Source organism: Helicoverpa zea, chromosome 29 (genome assembly GCF_022581195.2).
Source record: "Helicoverpa zea isolate HzStark_Cry1AcR chromosome 29, ilHelZeax1.1, whole genome shotgun sequence".
Classification (NCBI taxonomy): domain Eukaryota; kingdom Metazoa; phylum Arthropoda; class Insecta; order Lepidoptera; family Noctuidae; genus Helicoverpa; species Helicoverpa zea.
In genome coordinates this window covers 4,796,639-4,816,584 of record NC_061480.1, presented here as the reverse complement: position 1 = coordinate 4,816,584, position 19,946 = coordinate 4,796,639, and the positions used below count along the sequence as shown (strand labels likewise).

General features: G+C 39.7%; 1 protein-coding gene and 2 long non-coding RNA genes across 3 annotated transcripts; all 3 read right to left on the bottom strand.

The window, feature by feature from the left end:
• Positions 1-904: 904 nt before the first annotated feature.
• Positions 905-2,771, bottom strand: LOC124644117. Its single transcript, XR_006986008.1, has 3 exons — positions 2,658-2,771; positions 1,291-1,399; positions 905-1,207 (listed from the first exon to the last, which is right to left on the bottom strand). It is a non-coding gene; the product is annotated as an uncharacterized LOC124644117 (long non-coding RNA).
• Positions 2,772-10,715: 7,944 nt separating this feature from the next.
• LOC124644143 lies at positions 10,716-15,334 on the bottom strand. The gene is made up of 2 exons (XM_047183379.1): positions 14,495-15,334; positions 10,716-10,838 (listed from the first exon to the last, which is right to left on the bottom strand). The coding sequence occupies exons 1-2, from the start codon at positions 15,287-15,289 to the stop codon at positions 10,836-10,838; spliced, it is 798 nt and encodes a 265-aa protein (XP_047039335.1). The 5' UTR covers positions 15,290-15,334; the 3' UTR covers positions 10,716-10,835.
• Positions 15,335-16,870: 1,536 nt separating this feature from the next.
• Positions 16,871-17,963, bottom strand: LOC124644219. The gene is made up of 2 exons (XR_006986029.1): positions 17,874-17,963; positions 16,871-17,286 (listed from the first exon to the last, which is right to left on the bottom strand). It is a non-coding gene; the product is annotated as an uncharacterized LOC124644219 (long non-coding RNA).
• Positions 17,964-19,946: the final 1,983 nt, after the last annotated feature.

Here is a 19,946-nt window from a genome sequence, read left to right as displayed (position 1 = left end):
CCTGGAATGGAACCCACTCACTCATACCTGAGAGGTTGGTGCTTTACCCACTAGGCCACCACGACTTCTGAAGACACCAAGTAGCATACTTTAGCTTTATTATTAGTCAAACTTTTTTCCCAGCTATGCTGAAGTGAATCAGTCCAACTTGTTGATGCCAGTTTGCAGGAAGTTTTACCAAGATATATCTTACCGAACCTAGGTTGAGGAGTACACAGACGCCATCAGTACACGTTTAAAACTCTGGTACTCAGCTGTACCAAGTAAGATTGGAAGGCGACTCTAATATAGTTGGCGAAAGCATTAGAAGATGATGACCGAATCCTAAACAATCACTAAAGGTATGCAGATTGCCTGATCTCTCTCCGGTGGTGTCGGATTGTCGTCCCATCGCGCTATGAGAGTGAAGGAATAGTGAGTGCACATGTGTCTGCGCAAATGCTCGTGCACTATAATATGTCCTGCGCAGCTGACTGGTCTCCTTATATGAGAACAGCCGCCGCAGTCGACAATCGGTCAGGACGTAATTATTGGCTTATTGGTAAGCCCTCGAGTAAGAGGGCGCTGATTCGATCCCAGGTCAGGCAAGTACCAATGCAACTTTTCTAAGTTTGTATGTACTTTCTAAGTTTATAGTAGACACCATTGGCTGTGTTTCAGATGGCACGTTAAACTATAGGTCCCGGCTGTCATTGAACATCCTTGGCAGTCGTTACGGGTAGTAAGTCTAACCAAGGGGTATCTTGTTGCCCGGGTAACTGGGTTGAGGAGGTCAGATAGGCAGTCGCTCTTTGTAAAGTACTGGTACTCCGGTTAGTTGGTAGCTGACCCCAACATAGTTGGGAAAAAGGCTCGGAGGATGAGGATGGATGGCGTAAAAGTGGCTTCGAAATGAAACGAAACATAGGCTTATACATACATTTAATACACATGACATGATACAGGATTAAGTAAACGTCTTTCTCTTATTTATTTTTATTATAAGAATAGAAAACTTATATTAATCTTACAAACTATTTTCTCCCAAACTCTGCTTCTGAAATCTTTAAGATTTGAGAGCATGGTAAGGGAGAAAGGATGCCAGAGCCTCGTCGGTGTGAGCAGGGCGCGCCGCGTGCAGGTGAGGTTGACTTTGGCGCTTCAGGTGTTGGTGGCGCCACTTGCGCCCCGTCGCAGCGCGCTCAAGTGGCGCCGTGTGCCACGTGTCCTGAAATGTATAAGTGAAAAACATTTGTGTAGATGGGAAAACGTAGATCAGGGTATTAAGTATGTTATTGTATTTTATTATACCTGTATTATCAATCCTTAGGTTTGCATCCTCGACTGGAAGCAGCTGATATCTTCGACGCCTAGCTCCTCGATGATAAGGCACTGATGAAGACAGCCATCTTTGGAAAACCTGTAAATTAAGTCATCATATTTAATGATTTTTTTTTTTTTGAATCTTCATAAGACTACCCCAGATTCAATTCGACCCCACCCCAGTATATTTGCGAAAAGGCGAGATTTAATGAATGAAGAACCACGCCCCTTTTTGGACATATCTAGCTCATTTAAACATCATAATTATATGTCAGGTCAGAATAACATTGGGCTAGGCTACTTTTTATCTAGGTGCGCGGAGTAGTTCCTACGTGACACGAGATGAATCCTTCAAATTCTGTTCATACTTATGCGACCACACCCGTCATCATCAGCCGAGCCTTTTCCCAACTGTGTTGGTGTCGGCTTCCACATGCTAACAGCATGCAGCTGAGTACCAGTTGTCCCGGTCTTATCCTCTGCTACGCTACTTTATCCCTCCCAGGGGTTATTAAATAAAAAATAGGTAGGTAGCAAGATGGACAATTTATTTACCGCACACAAACACAGTATAGCTCGGTCGGCAGAAATAAACAATGGGTTAGAGCCCATACATACAGTTTTACAGTGATTAACCTCCTCACTAGCCTAGCACTTCCCTGACGTCACTGGTCGCTGCAGGAACAAGTGGCCGCGCGCCGAGATCAGGTTCAGGTGCTGGTGTAGGGTTCGAAGGTCAACCCGCTACAGTCCACCGCGGGGAAGCAGGAGATTTAAGGTGTACGTGAAACCCCAATCGGGGTTTAAATCACACACACTGAATATGCTGAGTATTATTATATGTCGAGATATATAGTCGAGGGAACGGTAATGACGCCCTTAAAAAGTTTAATCGCTATGGCGGTTATAATAACTTAAAGTTAGTGTTCAAAAAACCGGCGTGCGTTCGCCTCGATATCCAGATTCGCACTGGCAGCAGCCGTGACAGCGGCGACGTGGAAGCGAGGAGTCGCTGGTGCGGTCCGGGTGCCTAATATGTCGCTCGTTTAAATACGTGCGTGGTGATAAAATGTAGCTGGCCAGAAATTTTGATGCGTTTAGTTTGCTACTGTAAATAGTTTAGTTTTTGTAAATAGTTTTAGTTTTGTAAATAGTTTTGTTAATTTTATTTTACTCAACATTTTATTAAAAAGAATTAAGACATGTAACAATTAATGTTACACAGTGTGTCACAAGGAGCGTCTGCCTATCTGACCTCCTCAACCCAGTCAGCCGGGCTCATGTGACCACACCCCTTTCCACTAATTGACGTTATCTAAAAATTTTATAAGGTAAAGAACTAAAATGTGGATTACCTTCATCTTCAAGAAGAAATCGAAGACACCCCAAGGCTGCAAGCTGCTGAAGAGATGGGAGACCAGCTTCAAGGAGTCACACGTGATGCACGGCAGACGTCGGGCGACGCACTGGATACTCAGACAAAGGGAAGTCTGGACTAGAAAGCTCTAACTGCACTGCGCAGGTCACGATCAATACCAGATGAGATATTATACTAGGACACCTATTTTTAGTGGAACATACTAGTGGATTTTGTCGCTCGATTTTTTTTGTCGATCTGTGTGCGGCGTAAAAAACGGTCGAGGTATATTTTTTTTTGGACCTCGTGGTGGCCTAGTGGGCAAAACACCAACCTCTCATGTATGAATGTGTGGGTTCGATTCCAAGTCAGGCAAGCACCAATGCAAGTTTTTGTTTACTTTCTAATTATGTATATCTTGGACACCAATGACTGTGCGAAACACAGTACACGTTAAACTGTAGGTCTCGGCTTTCTGGGAACATCTTCGGCAGTCGTTACGGGTAGTTAGAAGCCAGTAAGTCTGACAACCAGTCTTACCAAGGGATATTGGGTTGCCCGGGTAACTGAGTTAAGGAGGTCAGATAGGGCAGTCGCTCATTGTTAAGCACTGGTACTCAGCTGCATCCGATAAGGCTGGAAGCCGACTGCTGACCCCGACATGTTGGGAAAAAGGCTCGGGAGATGATGATGATGATGAGAAGATCTTCTTCTTAATGTGCACTGCTATATAAAAAGTTATTCAATAACTATGACTGCTGTAACTCCCTAGCATATTATATTAAGCTATGACAGTCCAGGGTGCAGGGTGGCTCAATCGATCGCCTTGCATAGCCCTCACTGCGCCGGCAGCCATTTTCAATGCGCGGCGCGGAAATCTGGACAGACAGACATATAGATACTCTTATATCTCTCATTCTCACCGATCCCCTCAAAATACATATAAAGAATTGCTGCCTAATTGCTACCACCTAACCTACTATTAGTTTCTGCCAATTGCTACCCTCCTGGTTTTGAAGATATTCAGTATCCAAAGGTGACAGCTAATCTGAAGTCAGGATGTCTGTCTAATCTTTTTGTCCAAATATATTTAGCAACTAGCTTCTGCCCGCGACTTCGTACGCGGATCCTGTCCCTTATACCAGCGACCATGGGGTCAGCAAAATCAAAGATCTGAATAGTCTGATATTGGATTTTAAGGGTCCGTTGACTTGAAAACAACGGAATACGCATAACCATTAGAAACGTTCCATATATTTAATTTTTGTACTTTAACGGCAAAAGCACAGCAGACTAAACAAAACGCTGAGAACTGAACTGCAATAGATGTGACCATAGGGATAAAAGTAGTGATTCTAATTAGTCCGCATTTAAGTTATGTGTGGCAAAAATATTACACGTATTATTACGTAAAAAAACATTAAATAGATGACAAAGTCGTGGTGACTTAGTTGAAGTCGTGGTGGTTTAGTGGGTAGAGAACCAATCTCTCAAGTATGAGCGTGCGTCTTTGATTCCAGGTCTGGCAAGTGCCTGCCAATGCAACTTTTCTAAGTTCGTATGTACTTTCTACGTATATTTTGGATACCAATGACCGTTATTTGGAGGGGATGTTAAACTGTAGGTTCCGGCTGTCATTGAACATTCTTGGCAGTCGTTATGGGTAGTCAGAAGCCAGTAAGTCTTACCAAGGGGTGTTGGGTTGAGCGGGTAACCGGGTTGTGGAGGTCAGATAGGCAGTCGCTCCTTGTAAAACACTGGTACTCAATTGCATCGTGACTGGAAGTCGACCCTAACATAATTGGGACAAAGGCTCTTGAGATAATAACGACAATAATAATGAGATATAATAGGCACCGCAGGACATCTGAGTCTGGTGACGGGGAGTAGCGACCCCGCGGGGCTATATATACTGAGTTCTCCAGGGAGAGTATACTGTCCCCCATCTCCGGCCGGTCGGAGTGAACCATGACGGGCGTAGGTCTCACGCCTCTGGCTTGGCTTGACCGTCCAGAGTGGAGTCGCTAGAGCAGCATTAGTAGCCCTGCTCGGAGGGTAGGTGCCTCATGGTAAGCACAGGGAGCGCGTAATCTGCGTTTAAAGTCCGCCGAGGTATCCTCACCCTTCAGCCGCTCATGTCCCTGTTGCCCTCTTGTTGCTATTCAGTGACTGGTTCCCGGGGGCCCAGTAAGTGAGGTGGCGAGTCTCCACCTGCCATTTTTACATGTACCTAATACATTGTCATCCACTAACATCCCATCACCATAGCCCAAGTAGTTTTCCTCCATAGTTAGCAATAGTTTAGCACAGAACCGGGGATTGTCTTTTTTTTAACGACGTGCACCGAGGATTGTCCTTGGGTTCATTTTTATAGTGTATAAAGGGATAAACGTCGGTTTTGTGTCACCATTTCATTAAAGTTGTCTCAAAAGGGCGTGAAAATTCGGAACTATGTAGTCCCGAGGTCTGGAAGAGACATACAAAATAATAATGAGATATAACGCAACAAAGTCGGAGAGTGGGGGCTCGTGACGCCACGTCTAGGTATGTAAAATTTGTACTAAGCAGTGACTTAAAACGAAATTCAAGCGTTGTTGTATCTTCGTTATTATTTTTTTGTGAGAGAGAGAAAAGAAAAATACGTGTCCATTATTTTAGGGTTATCTAAAAGACGGACTAATTACTTTTTTTTGATTCACCATACCTATTTCATAACATTCATTTCTATACATTTCAAGTGTAGTATTGCTCTTGAAGTTCCACATCAGGTGTTCCAGATCTTCGATGTTTATAAGTCAATAGAGAGTGCTTATCAGATTGAACCACTTTTGCTAAAACGTCATATCTTCATAATGCTATAGTCTAGCTGGGCTCCTGGAGTTCCACATCAGGTGTTTTAGATCTTCAATTTGTATAAGTCAATAGAAAGTGCTTATCAAATTGAACAACTTTTGCTAAAACGTCATACCTGTATAGGTATGGTACAGAGAAGCTGGGCTCTTGGGGTTCCACATCAGGTGTCCCAGAGCTTAAAATTTATTATCTCAGCTGAAAATGCTCATCACATGAAACAATTTTTGCCATGGTACCATTTTTGTATCTCTTATAGTTTTGTTGGTCTGTTGGAGTTCTGCATCAGGTCTTCAAGTTTCGAAGATAAATTATAGCCTATATGTTGACCAGGCTTAATACTGATACAACAAAGAAAAAATCATTGAAATCCGTTCAGTAGTTCGGAAGATTAGCGTGTACAAACAAACAGACATACAGACATACAGACATACAGACATACAGACAAACAGACAGAATTTTTTTTTTGGATTTGTGCTCCATTACTGTTTCTAAACCCCACCCAATTATTATTTTTTTAATATATTCAATGTACAGACACAGTTTTTTTACAGATTTATTATATGTATATATAGATATAGATTAGGTAGCAACTCTGAGAAAAAAACTCAATATTTTTGCGCCGTTCCTTCACACTGGGAAAAGTGACAGCCATGGTGACGTTAGAATGGCTGTCAACTTTAGATGCTGAATATCTTCAAAACCACGAGGGTAGCATTTGGTAGTAACTAATGGTAGCTGGTAGCAATTAGGTAGCAAGTCTCTATATATGTTTTTCTAAGGGGATCGGTGAGAAGTGACAGCGATTATCCCTAATGAAATAAGCTGTAATCCGGATAAGTAGTTCCCACGGAAACCGGGTGACACCGTGGGAAAACAGCTAGTCATATTAAAAAGTCATTCTATCATCATAACTCCCTATATAAGGTGCTTTAATATTACCTGCCAGGACTTGAATGGGGGGTAGTATTGCGTTTATAGATTACAATAGTGAAAGAATTTCGTTCCCCGGAACAGTCAATTCAATTTGAGACATTAAACAAGTTAAATTAACATTGGCTCTACTCTGCATAACGTGGTTCACAAATTACGCGCGTAGTGTCGCTTCGTCAATGAAAACAACTGCTATCTCTTTCTATCCGTTCTGCAAGAGTGGCAACGCGCAACTCTACTGGATGGTTAAACTAATAAATTAAGTCAAATTTATACGTATTTTTTTTTTTGTATGAAAAAAAATATGACAAATAATCAATTATTTATCTTCACTATTGTAATCTATAAACGCAATACTACCCCCCATTCAAGTCCTGGCAGGTAATATTAAAGCACCTTATATGATAGTCTAGGATGGCTCAATCGATCGGATGCATTTTACACTCACTGCGCGGGCCGCCATATTGAATGCGCGGCGCGGAAATCGAGACAGACTGACATATACATACTCCTATATCCTACAGTAATATACGTATTAGCAGGCCTCTGTCACTCGTCGTACTTGCGCGCGATAAATGCCTACCGCTCGCTGGGTTACCGGTAGCCCCACGCGGCTCAGGGCTTTCAACAGTCACACGCGCCGCGCGCAACACAATATTATTATTTTTATTTCGTGGCATGTTATGCTGTTGGTTTTTATTAGGTTTTTTAAGCTACCTCACAAACTGATGGATTATTTTGAGTTGTGTTGGTTTATATGCGACTATTGTAAGATTTAGAAACATTTTATATGTATGAACTTATCTAGTAGGTAATTCTATTTTTTTTTTCAATAAATTAATACTTATCCACTTTTTGATTTTAAGAACAGAGATCATTAGGTACTTATTTTACTTTAGATACCTACTTAGTTATATGAACTGTATTGTAAGTTTTGTAGCTCAAAACACATCTCGAGTGTAAGTAGGTATAGTTCTGGTCCAACTTAATGACGACTCGGAACATTACGCGTGTCGCTACGCAGAAACCAATTTTAGGTATGTATCAACACTCGACGGAGTTGTACCATATGGGGTATGGCACTTGTGCTCGAAAAATAGTTGGAAACCGCCTTTGATTTTGACGAAAGCTTTACTTAAGTACTTACCTATGCTTACGTATTAGGTAATATTTAGTAATATGTACCCATACTCCATTTAGTAGGCAATACAATAGTTAACTAAAGAAAAATATTCTTGATATTACTTTTTATTTAAAAACTCAGTTTAAAAAAAGGCTATCTTAAAATAAGCGTAACTTTGTTTTCCTACTTAAATATTAATAAATTGTAAGAAGCAACCCTAAGCACGGCCACGGCACGGTTGTGGTCACTGAACTGTGCGCTATCGCATTGGAATAACAATCCAGCGCTCGAGCTTTTAAGGTTCATTTTATAACGCAGCTAGGAATTTGTAGGTAGTTGGGGAACTTGTAGGTGCTTATAACAGTAGGTATGGACTTTTTTGTACGGAGTGATTTATCTGTTACGTAGTAACTATTATATAATTTGTGGTATTAGTAGGAGTATGACGAAGCCTGGCTCGACAGCATTAAGCAGAAAAGGCTCCGCATCAATAACGCTGCTCCTGTGGACGACCCGCGTCATTTGCAGACAAAATGATTCATTATGGAATGACAGAAAAGGATAAAAACGTTTATTTCAAAGAAAAAAAAAATTACTAAAAAATAAAACCGACCCCCAAAAACACTGAAAAGCAAAAAAAAAACTATTCTAAGGTGCAACGGTGTATAATGGTTGTTCCTGAGTTTATACGAAACCAACTTCTAGGCAGTTGCACCTAAGAATAGTTTTTTTTTTTGCTTTTCAATGTTTTTGGGAGTCGGTTTTATTTTTTTGTAAAAACTTTTTTATTTTTGGCTTTTCAGTGACAAGCATAGTTGTCACTATCCGAATTTGTGGAAAGTTCTCATCAATACGAATAATGTAAGCCCAAACACGAGGTAGTTTACATATTCAGTTGTCGAGTTCCCTCGACCTTCTCCGGTCTCCATCATTAGGTCAGCTCCAAACCTTCACAGTTACAAAGGTCTCGTCAATACAAATAATACAAGCCCAAACACGAGGTAGTTTACATATTCAGTTGTCGAGTTCCCTCGACCTTCTCTCGTCTCCATCATCAGGTCAGCTCCAAACCTTCACTGTTGCATAGTGTTATCAGACTTACACCTCATTGTCAAGTTTCTAACCTATGCACGCCTACAATTTTCGAAAGTTGCCCTCGATTACTCAAGGTTTCCATCATCAGATCCTGACCTGGTGATATTGGGACCACCTGAAAGGTATACCCTATTCAAAAAAAAAATGCAAATCGATTCAGGCGTCTTCGAGTAATCGGTGAACATACAAAAAAAAAGATCCCGACGAATTGAGAACCACCTCCTTTTTGATAACTCGGTTTAAAATAGCGGAATGCCACATACGCTTCAATCGTAATTGAGTCGTGATTGGATCTCAGTCGAATGTGAATTGTATGTCGCTTAGGTAAAATTAGGAGAATCGGGCCCCTGGACCTCAATCGATTGCAGTTGCATCGCCCCCACGCTGCGCGGCGCGGAAATCTAGACAGGCTGAATCTATATATACATACTCATGAACCTATATATTCAATTTTGGGCGTTGTCGCTCCCGTATAGGCCTTGTTAGCCATCAGCGCAAGTGCCAAAGTCAAACCTCTTGAAACAGATGAAGCTTTAATAAACTTTTGTAGATGTCATCAGGCCATGGTAGTAGTATATATTCAACAGTTAAACATATGTATGATTTTCTTCTAATATGTGTTGGAGAACGAAATGACGAGCGGTGCCACAACGGTGTCCAAGGAAGATAGGGCGCCAAAATTCAGGTGGTCGGCGATCGGGCCCTTATACGCCTTCTTTGGAACCCGCCAATTTTTTGTAATTCCAAAAATCGTTCACTCGTAAATTATCGTTTTGGTCATGCCCATTGTACGAATTTTGGCCTATAAGAAGGCGCCTGACCTATCTGCATTATAGCATCTCCGCTTATCTTTCCTTACTTCGCCAGAGCCTCGTCCGGTGTTCAGCAGGGTGCAGGTATGGGGGACCTGCCGTAAGGTGGGCAATCACCGGTGGGGGACTGGACGCCATAGATCCCTAGACCCAGATTTTTAAAAGAGTTTCTATGGAGTTTCTTGCCGGTTCTTCCACATGAGACCAACATTTTGGTACCGTGACGTTTCAAAAGAGCCTGCGAAGGCCTATTTGAAATAAAAAAAATGATTTTGATTTTAGACCCCCACCACTCAGGCGAGGTTGGAGTGCCGCTGGGCTTTTTAGTGGGTATACCGGGAACTTCTTTACCGGGGAGTCCCACATACCCCTCCCCCGTGGCCCAGATGCGTAATAGCATTTTTAGCCCAGCGACAAAAAAAAGCGTGCAACACGGTTAGATGAAGGTGGCAGTCGGATTACACCTTTCCACCTCACACTCCTTGATAACGGGTCCTCAATCGATTGAAATTGCATTGTACCCTCCCTGGCAACCATTTTGGATGCGCAGCGCGGAAATCCAGACAGACATATATATACTCATTTACCTATATATTCAAAATCAAAATCAAAATCAAAATCAAAACTCATTTATTCAAACTTGGCTGCAAAACAGCACTTTTCGAACGTCAGAAAAAAAAATTACATAAGACAGCCCCCAAAAACGCCCACCCTTCACCACTTCCTATGTGTTTTTGCTGGGAAGAAGAAGTGGCGCAACAAACTCCCCAGCAACACATGTCTGTCTGTAGGTTAAAAGAACCTTTCAACAAAGTACAGTGAGTATTGCAGTATGCAATACGCAATATTGTCATAAAATAAAATTACATTTAAAAATGATTTATAAAATCCACCACATGCTAGCTAGCACTCACCCTACGTGACTTGTCTAACTCAAGCATTGAATAAATATGATGTGAAAAAAATGTATAGCCTCCAATATTTATAATAGTTTATGAGGGAGTGCCCACCTTCATGTGATATTCTATTGCAACCCTGTGTAATGTACAACATGGGTAAGTAATGAATCTAGTAAATTGGACCGCTCAGCCAGTAAAAAAAAAAAAGAAGTATAAGAAAAGAGTCTACAAAATTATATAATACTACTTATAGTATAGTCAGTAAGACGACCTGGCACCACAAGCAGCACCCGTTCACGAGCATAACGCGAGGATCAGCCATCGCCCCCCTCGCACATCTTTGAGGGAGGGAAGCAACCCGACCGCCGACGCTACCGCAAGCAGTGCCGTCTAAGGGAGCATGACGTACTCACCGCTACACAACTCAATATCAGGATCAATTATCGCTAAGTAGTGGTCCTTATTTACTGTAATCCAAAGGAAAAAAAAATAAATATAAATAGATGATTTAAATAAAACATAATAAATACAGTAAATGTATCCTGTCAATAATGTAAAACCAAGTAAGGTCAATAATAAAAATATAAAATTGTAAAAAAAAAATGAATAATAATAATTGATTGTAAAATTAAGATGTCATTCACAAAAAAAAAGACAATTATAATATAGCTGTCTTGCGTTCAACATGGCGACCAACTATTTTTATCATTCAAATAATCGTTAATTGTATAATATGCCTTTTGAATAAGAATAGCCTTAATTTGTTCTTTGAATTTATTAAACGGCTGTTCTAATAAAGACAGAGGAAGTTTATTATAGAAACGAATACCTAGACCCAGAAATGAACCATGCACTTTATGAAGCCGGTGAAAGGGTACACACAGTTTATGCTTATTTCTTGTATTAATGCTATGGACTTCACTTTTTTTGGTATATAAATGTAAGTTCTGTCTAATATACAGTATATTGGCAAAGATGAATTGTGATGCCACCGTAAGAATACCAATTTCTTTAAACAGCTCTCTGAGGGAAGTTCTGGTACCTAATTGGTATATCGCACGTATAGCACGTTTTTGTAGAATAAATATATTCTCTATATCAGCGGCTTTGCCCCACAACAGGATACCGTAGGACATAACGCTGTGAAAATTACTGAAATACACCAATCGAGCAGTGTCGACGTCTGTGAACTGTCTGACTTTCCTGACGGCGTAGGCGGCAGAACTAAGCCTTCCCGCGAGGCTAGAAATATGTGAACCCCATTGAAGTTTTGTATCTACTGTTATACCCAGAAACACAGTAGATGCAACGGTTTGAAGAACCTCGTTGTTTAGGATAACATTAGGACCTAGGTTTTTTACATTAGGCATAGTGAACTTAATGCATTTTGTTTTTTTAGCATTAAGTACTAAATTGTTTGTGGTAAACCAGTGCGTAACTAATGAGAGTGCACTGTTTACCTCTTCAAATTGCTCTCTATTTCTGTCAACTTTGAAAATGAGAGACGTATCATCAGCAAATAATACAACGTCGCAGATATTATTGAGGTGGTAAGGCAGATCATTGATGTATACTAAGAATAAGAATGGACCTAATATAGAGCCTTGTGGCACGCCTAGCTGAACTGGAAGGCCTGATGATTTAGAACCATTTACATCTACACATTGCAATCTATGTTGTAAATACGATTCTATTATGCCGAGAGCTCCGTTTTGGACTCCGTAAAACCGTAATTTACGTAAAAGTGTATCATGATGGACGCAATCAAAAGCTTTGGAAAGGTCGCAAAAGACTCCAATAGCATTTTGAGAATTTTCCCATGCGTTATAAATATGTTTTAAAAGTGCAACACCAGCATCTGTGGTAGAACGACCTTTGGTAAAGCCATATTGTTCTGTATGAAGGAGGCTATTTAAATTGAAATATCGTAGTAACTGCTTGAGTATTAACTTTTCAAAAATTTTACTAAAGGCAGGCAGGATAGAAATAGGTCTAAAATTACTAATGTCCGACTTATTGCCTGATTTAAATAGAGGTATGACTTTACTGTGTTTCATGAGGTCAGGAAAAACACCAGTGTCAATGCACTTGTTGAATATGATAGCAAGGTAAGGAGCAATGACGTCAATTATATTACCTAATAGTTTGATGGAAATGTCCCAAAAATCACCCGTATTTTTTAATTTAAGAGTTTTAAAAACATTAATTACATCCATTGGAGTAACGTGCTCAAAACTAAACAAAGAATTACACTGAGGCACACTAGCACGCATAAGCTGTTCAGCGTCAGTTGAAGATGAATTTAAGGAGCGAGTCGTGGTTACAGGTATATCCGCAAAGAACTCATTAAAAGCTTTGGCTACATCAGCCGCATTACTAACAAGTTTGTCGTCCAGTTTAATCTCTAACTTGTTGTTCTGGTTCACTGACTTGCCAGTTTCATTATTTATAATTCTCCAGGTTGTTTTAATTTTATTTGAGGAGTTTTTAATAGAATCACTTAAAAATTTTGATTTTGCAAAATTGCAGACCTTTTTAAATATTTTGGAATATTGTCTAACATAGTTTACAAAGTTATCGTCAAATTGACAAGTTTTCATACCGTATAACTCATATAGTCTCGCTCTACTTATATAAATACCTGGAGTGGCCCATTTGTTGAATTTGGCCGAGGTACCTTTAATATTTAAGGTTTTGGTCTTAAATGAAGAATTGAACTCATTCTGTATGACACCAAAGAGAGATGTATAAATGGTGTTAGGATCCTCATTAGCAAGAATAGAAGGTTCAAGATTTTTTGTAACATTACTTTTAAATCTAACACAACGACTAACTGAATAGGGTCTGCATTCTATTTTAAGTGGCTCAGTGTGAACTAACATAGGAAAACTAACTTTTTGTCCACAGTGGTCAGACGTAAGATGGTTGATGACTAAGTTGTTGGAGGCCTCAGTGTCACTAAATATGTTATCCAGACAGGTAGAAGTAGTGGCCGTAATTCTGGTTGGTTCAAAGAATATATTTAGTAAGTTAAAAGACTTAAATAAGTTTAATAGTCTTATAGTTAAAGGAGAATCCTCCAAAATGTTAACATTAAAATCTCCACATATAATTTTACCTTTGGTGCTTGATTTTAATTTATTAAGTAAATCTTCAATGATTGATTCGAAATTGTTAAAGTCACCTAAGGGGGGCCGGTAAACGCAAACAATAATATAACGCTCAAGTTCCACGCAAGACAGCTCAATGGTGCGCTCGACAGAAAGACTATCTAAATCAAGGCGTTGTTTACATTTTAACATATTTGAAACCAAAACCAAAGATCCGCCTCGTATAGCATTCTTTCTTACAAACGCACTTTGCACAGTGAAATTACTATTATTAATAAATGAAACTTGATGTTCTTTTAACCAATGTTCAGTTAAACATAGAACATGAACATTATGGTTCTCCAAAAATAAACTTAATTCTAATTCTTTGCCAGACAAGCCCTGCATATTTTGATGTACAACATTCAATAAATGCGGCCCATCCTTTGTCGCGCCTAATAGTTTAAACTACTGGGCGAATCAATAATTATGTTAGTATTACTACTAACAATATCCGAAGATACATCAGACGTACCTGTGTCAGTTTGTATACTATATGCTAAAATATTAGCAATATGTCTCCTACACCTAGCTGGTAAATACATTGAGTACTCTGTCAATTTAAAATCAAAAATATACTCATTTATGTCAAAATAAAGAATGGCATTAACAAGTTGACAAGTCCTATTATAAAGGAACATGTTCAAATCAAATATGTGCCTACTTTGATCAACGGATAAGTTATAAGAATATGGCAGAGCACATAATATGAATTTAATGTCATTTAAATTTATTATTAGATTTACATAATCTAATAACTCTTTTCTACTTACTGCCAAGCTATCACCATAAATTAATATAACAGTTGAACCTGGGATAAGCTTAGACAACTTAATGTTTTGAACTAAGTGACTAAAACTGGCACCAGGTACACAGTGATTTAAAACATATTGCTGCGAACACTGATTGAAAATACTACCAATGCCTTGACCAAACTTATCTGAAAAAATATATGTTATTTTACTATTACTCACACTCGTAACCTTGTCTGAATATTCTTCAAATTGAGTGGCCAGGGTTGTGACAGACTGGGGCTCCTGTGAGGGTGACACACACTGTGGCACGTGTGTGGGTGTTACACAGTGGGTTTCAGATGTTGGGAGGCATGAACAGTTACAAGAGATGTTATTTGTAAGCAAGTCATACTTCTCTGCATTTTGTATGACTAAGTCTACCAGCTCACAGGCCTCCTGCAAACGCTTTGTTAGGTCCTGCTGTGAATCTTCATATTTATGGAAAATGTCCCTAATGGTATTTTCTTTAATACAAAGTTCAGCTTGTAAACGTTGGATGTCACTATCATACCTTGTCCTACTAATGTCCAATTGATGTTCACAATTATTTAAATCTTTAATTAAATTAATGTTCTTTCTTCTTAATATGTTATTCGATTTAAAAACTGTGTACTTTCTCAAAGTTTTCTTAAGTTTTTTGACAACCTTATTAATTTTTAAATATTTTTTAATTTTGTTGTGTGTATTACTTGTAATTTTATTCTGTACTAAAGTATCATTGGTCAAGTCAATTGTTATCATTGGCTGATTACAAGAACCAGACGCACTACCAACAAGTTCATCGTACAGGCTGCAGGTGTTCGCAGACCGTTCACTGGACTTTGCAGACTCCAACTGTGTGATGGTGTTGTGGGCTCTGCTTAGCTCATGTTCCAGCTCAGAGATCCGTCCTAAGGCCAGTTCATGTGTGTCGCTGCACTCTTGCATGTTTGATACAAGTTGATTTAGGTGTTGATTTTGGTCGAGTAAATCCATATGTTCTATATGTAATTCAGCCAACTGGTTCTTAAGTTCAGTGTTCTTGTCAACAGTTTCACACAGTTATGTATTTTATTTCTCTTATCCCTACTAATATTATAAATGCGAAAGTAAATCTGTCTGTCTGTCAGTCTATTACGTTACGCTTTCACATCTAAACTAAACCATAGAACTGATTTTAATAAAATTTGGTACAGAGATAGAGTTGACATTGAGAAAGAATATAGGATAATTTTTACCCCGGACTTTTGAAGAGTTCCCTTGGAAACGCGATATAACCGAACTGGACGCGGGCGGAGCCGCGGGCGGAAGCTAGTATTGTATATTTATATTTGTACACCTAAGCAGCGAATCATGATGGGGTTACAGTTACAGCCTTTTTATCGTCCCACTGCTGGGCACAGGCCTCCTCTCACACGGAGAAGGATTGAGCATTAATGATGGGGTTACTCTATATTATTTTTTTACAACCTAATTCTATGTACACTCATGTTTATAGAAATAAGGTATCTTGTATCCGCTGTCCCCATCTGGGTCCATTTGTTACTACGATTTTATATTTCCACCTTCAGTTCATTATGGAAATCAAAAAACAATATAAAAATTTCCTTAAGTTATTCAGGACAATTAAGTGTCTTCGTTTAAAATCGTCGAACTAAAGATACTCATCAATACGAATAAAATAAGCCCAAACACGACATACATGCCGTATACTGCTGAGGAGTTCCGTCAACTCCCAATCATCTTCAGCAGCAAAAAAATACGAAAATGCTTTATCATCATCAGCCTTCCTATCCTCCCTCTGCTGGGCACAGGCCTCCTCTCACACGGAGAAGGATTGAGCGTTAATCACCACGCTTGCTCAATGCAGGGTGGTGATTTCAGACTTCATAGTCCAGGTTTCCTCAAGATGTTTTCCTTCTACCTTTTAATCAGTCATTGGTGTAAAAGGTATGCTTAGAAAGTACATACAACTTAGAAAAGTGGCATTCGTACTTACCTGTCCTGGAATCGAGCCAAACTAATACTTGAGAGGTTGGTTCTTTCTATCTTATCCACTAGGCCACCACGACTTTTTGGAGATGTATCCATTTCAAGTTATGTTTTGATGGCAATGGGACCACCTTCGAATAAATACTTACCAATACTTACCATTAAGACGTCCACCAACAAGGTGGACAGACGACCTTATAAAGGTCGCCGGAAGATGCTGGATGCAGGTCGCCTCCAACAGGTATCTGTGGAGATCTAAGGGGGAGGCCTATGTTCAGCAGTGGACGTCCTATGGCTGAGATGATGATGATGAATACTTACCATTATTTTAATTAATTCGGAAGGCAAGTTATATTTGTGAGTCCCAGATATATCTGCACATCATTGGCAGCCAATACTAGTCGAAGTCAGATAGTCTCACAACCAGCCTTGCTAAGGGTGGCCGGATGAGGAGGACAGAAAGGCAGTCGCTCCTTGTAAAACACTGGTACTCAGCTGCATTCGGTTAGACTGGATGCCGACCCCATCGAGGGAAAAAGGTAGAAAGCTGATTATTAAGGGATTTTTGAAATAAAACAAAACTTCTTGACTTAACCTAACTTATATTTAATCTTAGCCTATGTTTCTCCGTACCTATTTCAAATATACTTGTTTTGCGAATGTCCTATAATAAACATTACATTAAATGTGTGGGTTTGTCGTGTTTCTCTATAAGAATATAATATTAAAAAATTTTAACAACTAAATACTACATAAATATGTCAAATGTCTTATAAAGAATTCAACATATTTTGTAGCCGTCAGAGCCTCGTCGGTATGAGCAGGGCGCGCCGCGTGCAGGTGAGGTTGACTTTGGCGCTTCAGGTGTTGGTGGCGCCACTTGCGCCCCGTCGCAGCGCGCTCAAGTGGCGCCGCGTGCCACGCGCCGGAGCAACGCCACGTGTGGAGAGAATGCGAGCTGGTACATCAGCAGCTTACGATGATGGTAGCTCATCTTCAACCTGGAAATCCAAAAAGGAAAACATTTAAAATCATAATCGATAACCGACCGTACCTATAGAAAAAGTCGAAAAAACTTTAAGTTAGTCAAGTTATATGAAAACAGGGCATTTTGGACACCAGAGTGACCGCAGTCCTGGAACACAAAGGGTTTGAGAAACATGGATGTGGGTTCAATCAGTATCTATCGGACACGCCCTTTTACCCCCCCTCCCCGCCCCCTTTGTATGTCCAATCTTCCAGAAATGGCATTTAAAATCTATGACAGACTAAAAAGGCAACATATGAAATGTCTTGCTCGGAAATGGGCAGTAGGATCTCTGAAGCTAACAATATTTCACACTGCGCTCACCAACTCGCATGCCCAGTGCGGTGAATATGGGCAAATCTCCCCAGATTTTGAGAGGCAGCAGTCCAGCAGTGGACTTTTTACAATAAACATTATGATAATGATGAATGATAATGATGAAATTTCTCCAAAATTCAAAGTCGAAAATCAACAAAACTCTTTGAAAAATTATACTTTAAAAATTTAATAAACTAAAATTACTACTAAAAATACTTTACTTAGAAAACAGACAATACTAACCTTAGAACTTTGAAGTCCTGGTGATAGGCTCCAGACCCTGAAGCCCCGGCACTCCTCGTAGGAGCCACGCGTGCTGCACAGCAGACGTCGAGCGACGCACTGGATACTCAGGCAAAGGGAAGTCTGGTCTAGAAAGCTCTAACTGCACTGCGCAGGTCACGATCAATACTTTTAGGTACTAAATAAATATGTAATTCAGTATATAATATCCTGGTTTTATGTAAGGGGTCGGCTATTAATTACGCAAGGCGTTTTTGACTGGTTTGGTCAATCATACATTTTATTTCGGCAGACAAACCATGTCAACGGTTTTGTCGAACATAAATTTAGGATATAGTTGATAAGAAAACGTTGTATGTAATAATAAATAAATAAATGATAAAAATAAATGCCTGGAAAAGCTACTGGTCCATGAAGCAGTACATGAAAGGGGACCATCCCCTTTCACTCAAGCGAAAATTAGTCGACATGTGTATCTTGCCCGTCCTAACCTACGGTGCACAAACTTGGTCTCTCACGGAGTGTCAGAAGTCCAAACTCAAGGTTTGCCAAAGTGCAATGGAGCGAAGCATTCTGGGTATCAAACGGACAGACCGCATACGCAACACCGTCATACGCTCCAAAACCGGAATTTTCGATGTGGGCCGAAAAAGCAGCTCAATTAAAATGGAACTGGGCTGGGCACGTCAGCCGAATGCATCCTGACAGATGGGCCAACATCGTCACCCAGTGGTTACCACAGGATGGTCATCGCAGGGGGGATAGGCCCCGAAAGAGATGGCGGGATGACCTGGATGCCTACAACCCTGATTGGTGGGAGGTCTCAAAAGATCGAGAGGGGAGACAAAATGGGGAGGCCTTTACCCAGCAGTGGGACAGTACGGGCTAAGAAAAAAAAAATAATAAATGAGGCCGGCTTATCCCGGTCTTACACCTTTAATTACATAAAATAACTTCCGTAAGTTGTAAAGAGTTCCAAGAAATTACTGCAAGCTCCTTAGGGAGGGGTTTTACATCTCTAAATTTATTGTAAGCTATTTATTGTAATTTTTATTAGCACTTTTTCTACCATTCTTCTTCCCAAAACGATTCTTCTAGCAAAAGCATATAGAAATTGTGAAGGGTGTTTTGGGCTGTCTTTTATAAACTTAGGTAATCTTCAAAAGTGCTGGAATTGAAAAACCACTTTTCTTCTTCATCTTTAATATTGATATTTGTATTTTTCCAAGCAGTATGTACCTGCCCCTTATTTAGGGACAATTTTGACAGTGGACATATCATCATCATCATCATCTCAGCCATAGGACGTCCACTGCTGAACATAGGCCTCCCCCTTTGATATGGACATATGACCACGCCCTGATTGCTGACGTAATTTATAGACGTTCCCTGATCACAACTTGCAGTATTGAAATTAAAGCTCTGTGTGTGTGTGTGCAAGTACATAAATGGAGGTTTGAGTAAGTACTAACGGCCCTTTCCAATATTCTATCTGTTGTTTCGCTTTCCAGAGATAAAATTGTGACATTAGGCCCATATCAGTAAATTATTGGGAACGGAGATAAATAAGTAAATAAAAACTTTTTATATACAATGAAAAAAATCCAACTTCAATAATTATTTTTAACTAGCTTCCGCCCGCGGCTTCGCCCGCGTAGAGTTCGGTTATATCGCGTTTCCAAGAGAATTCTTCAAAAGTCCGGGATAAAAACTATTCTATGTTTTTTCTCAAGCTCATCACTATCTCTGGTACCAAATTTTATTAAAATCAGTTCAGTGGTTTAGACGTGAAAGCGTAACAGACAGACATACAGACAGAGTTATTTTCGCAATTATAATATTAGGTACTCATTTAAGTTCTAGTTTGTATAGATACTATCGTTTATTTTGTGAATTTGGTTAACCTATAATTGGCGACTGTGTAAGTCCTAGTAATAACCAAAACTGTACTCTAAACTTTTTCTACACAGAAGCTGTTGGTAAACCTTTAAATAAATAAATATACCTTCTCTAAAGTCTGACAAATACTATGCTGAAAACCATATCAAAATCGGTTCTGCGAAACGTGAGAAT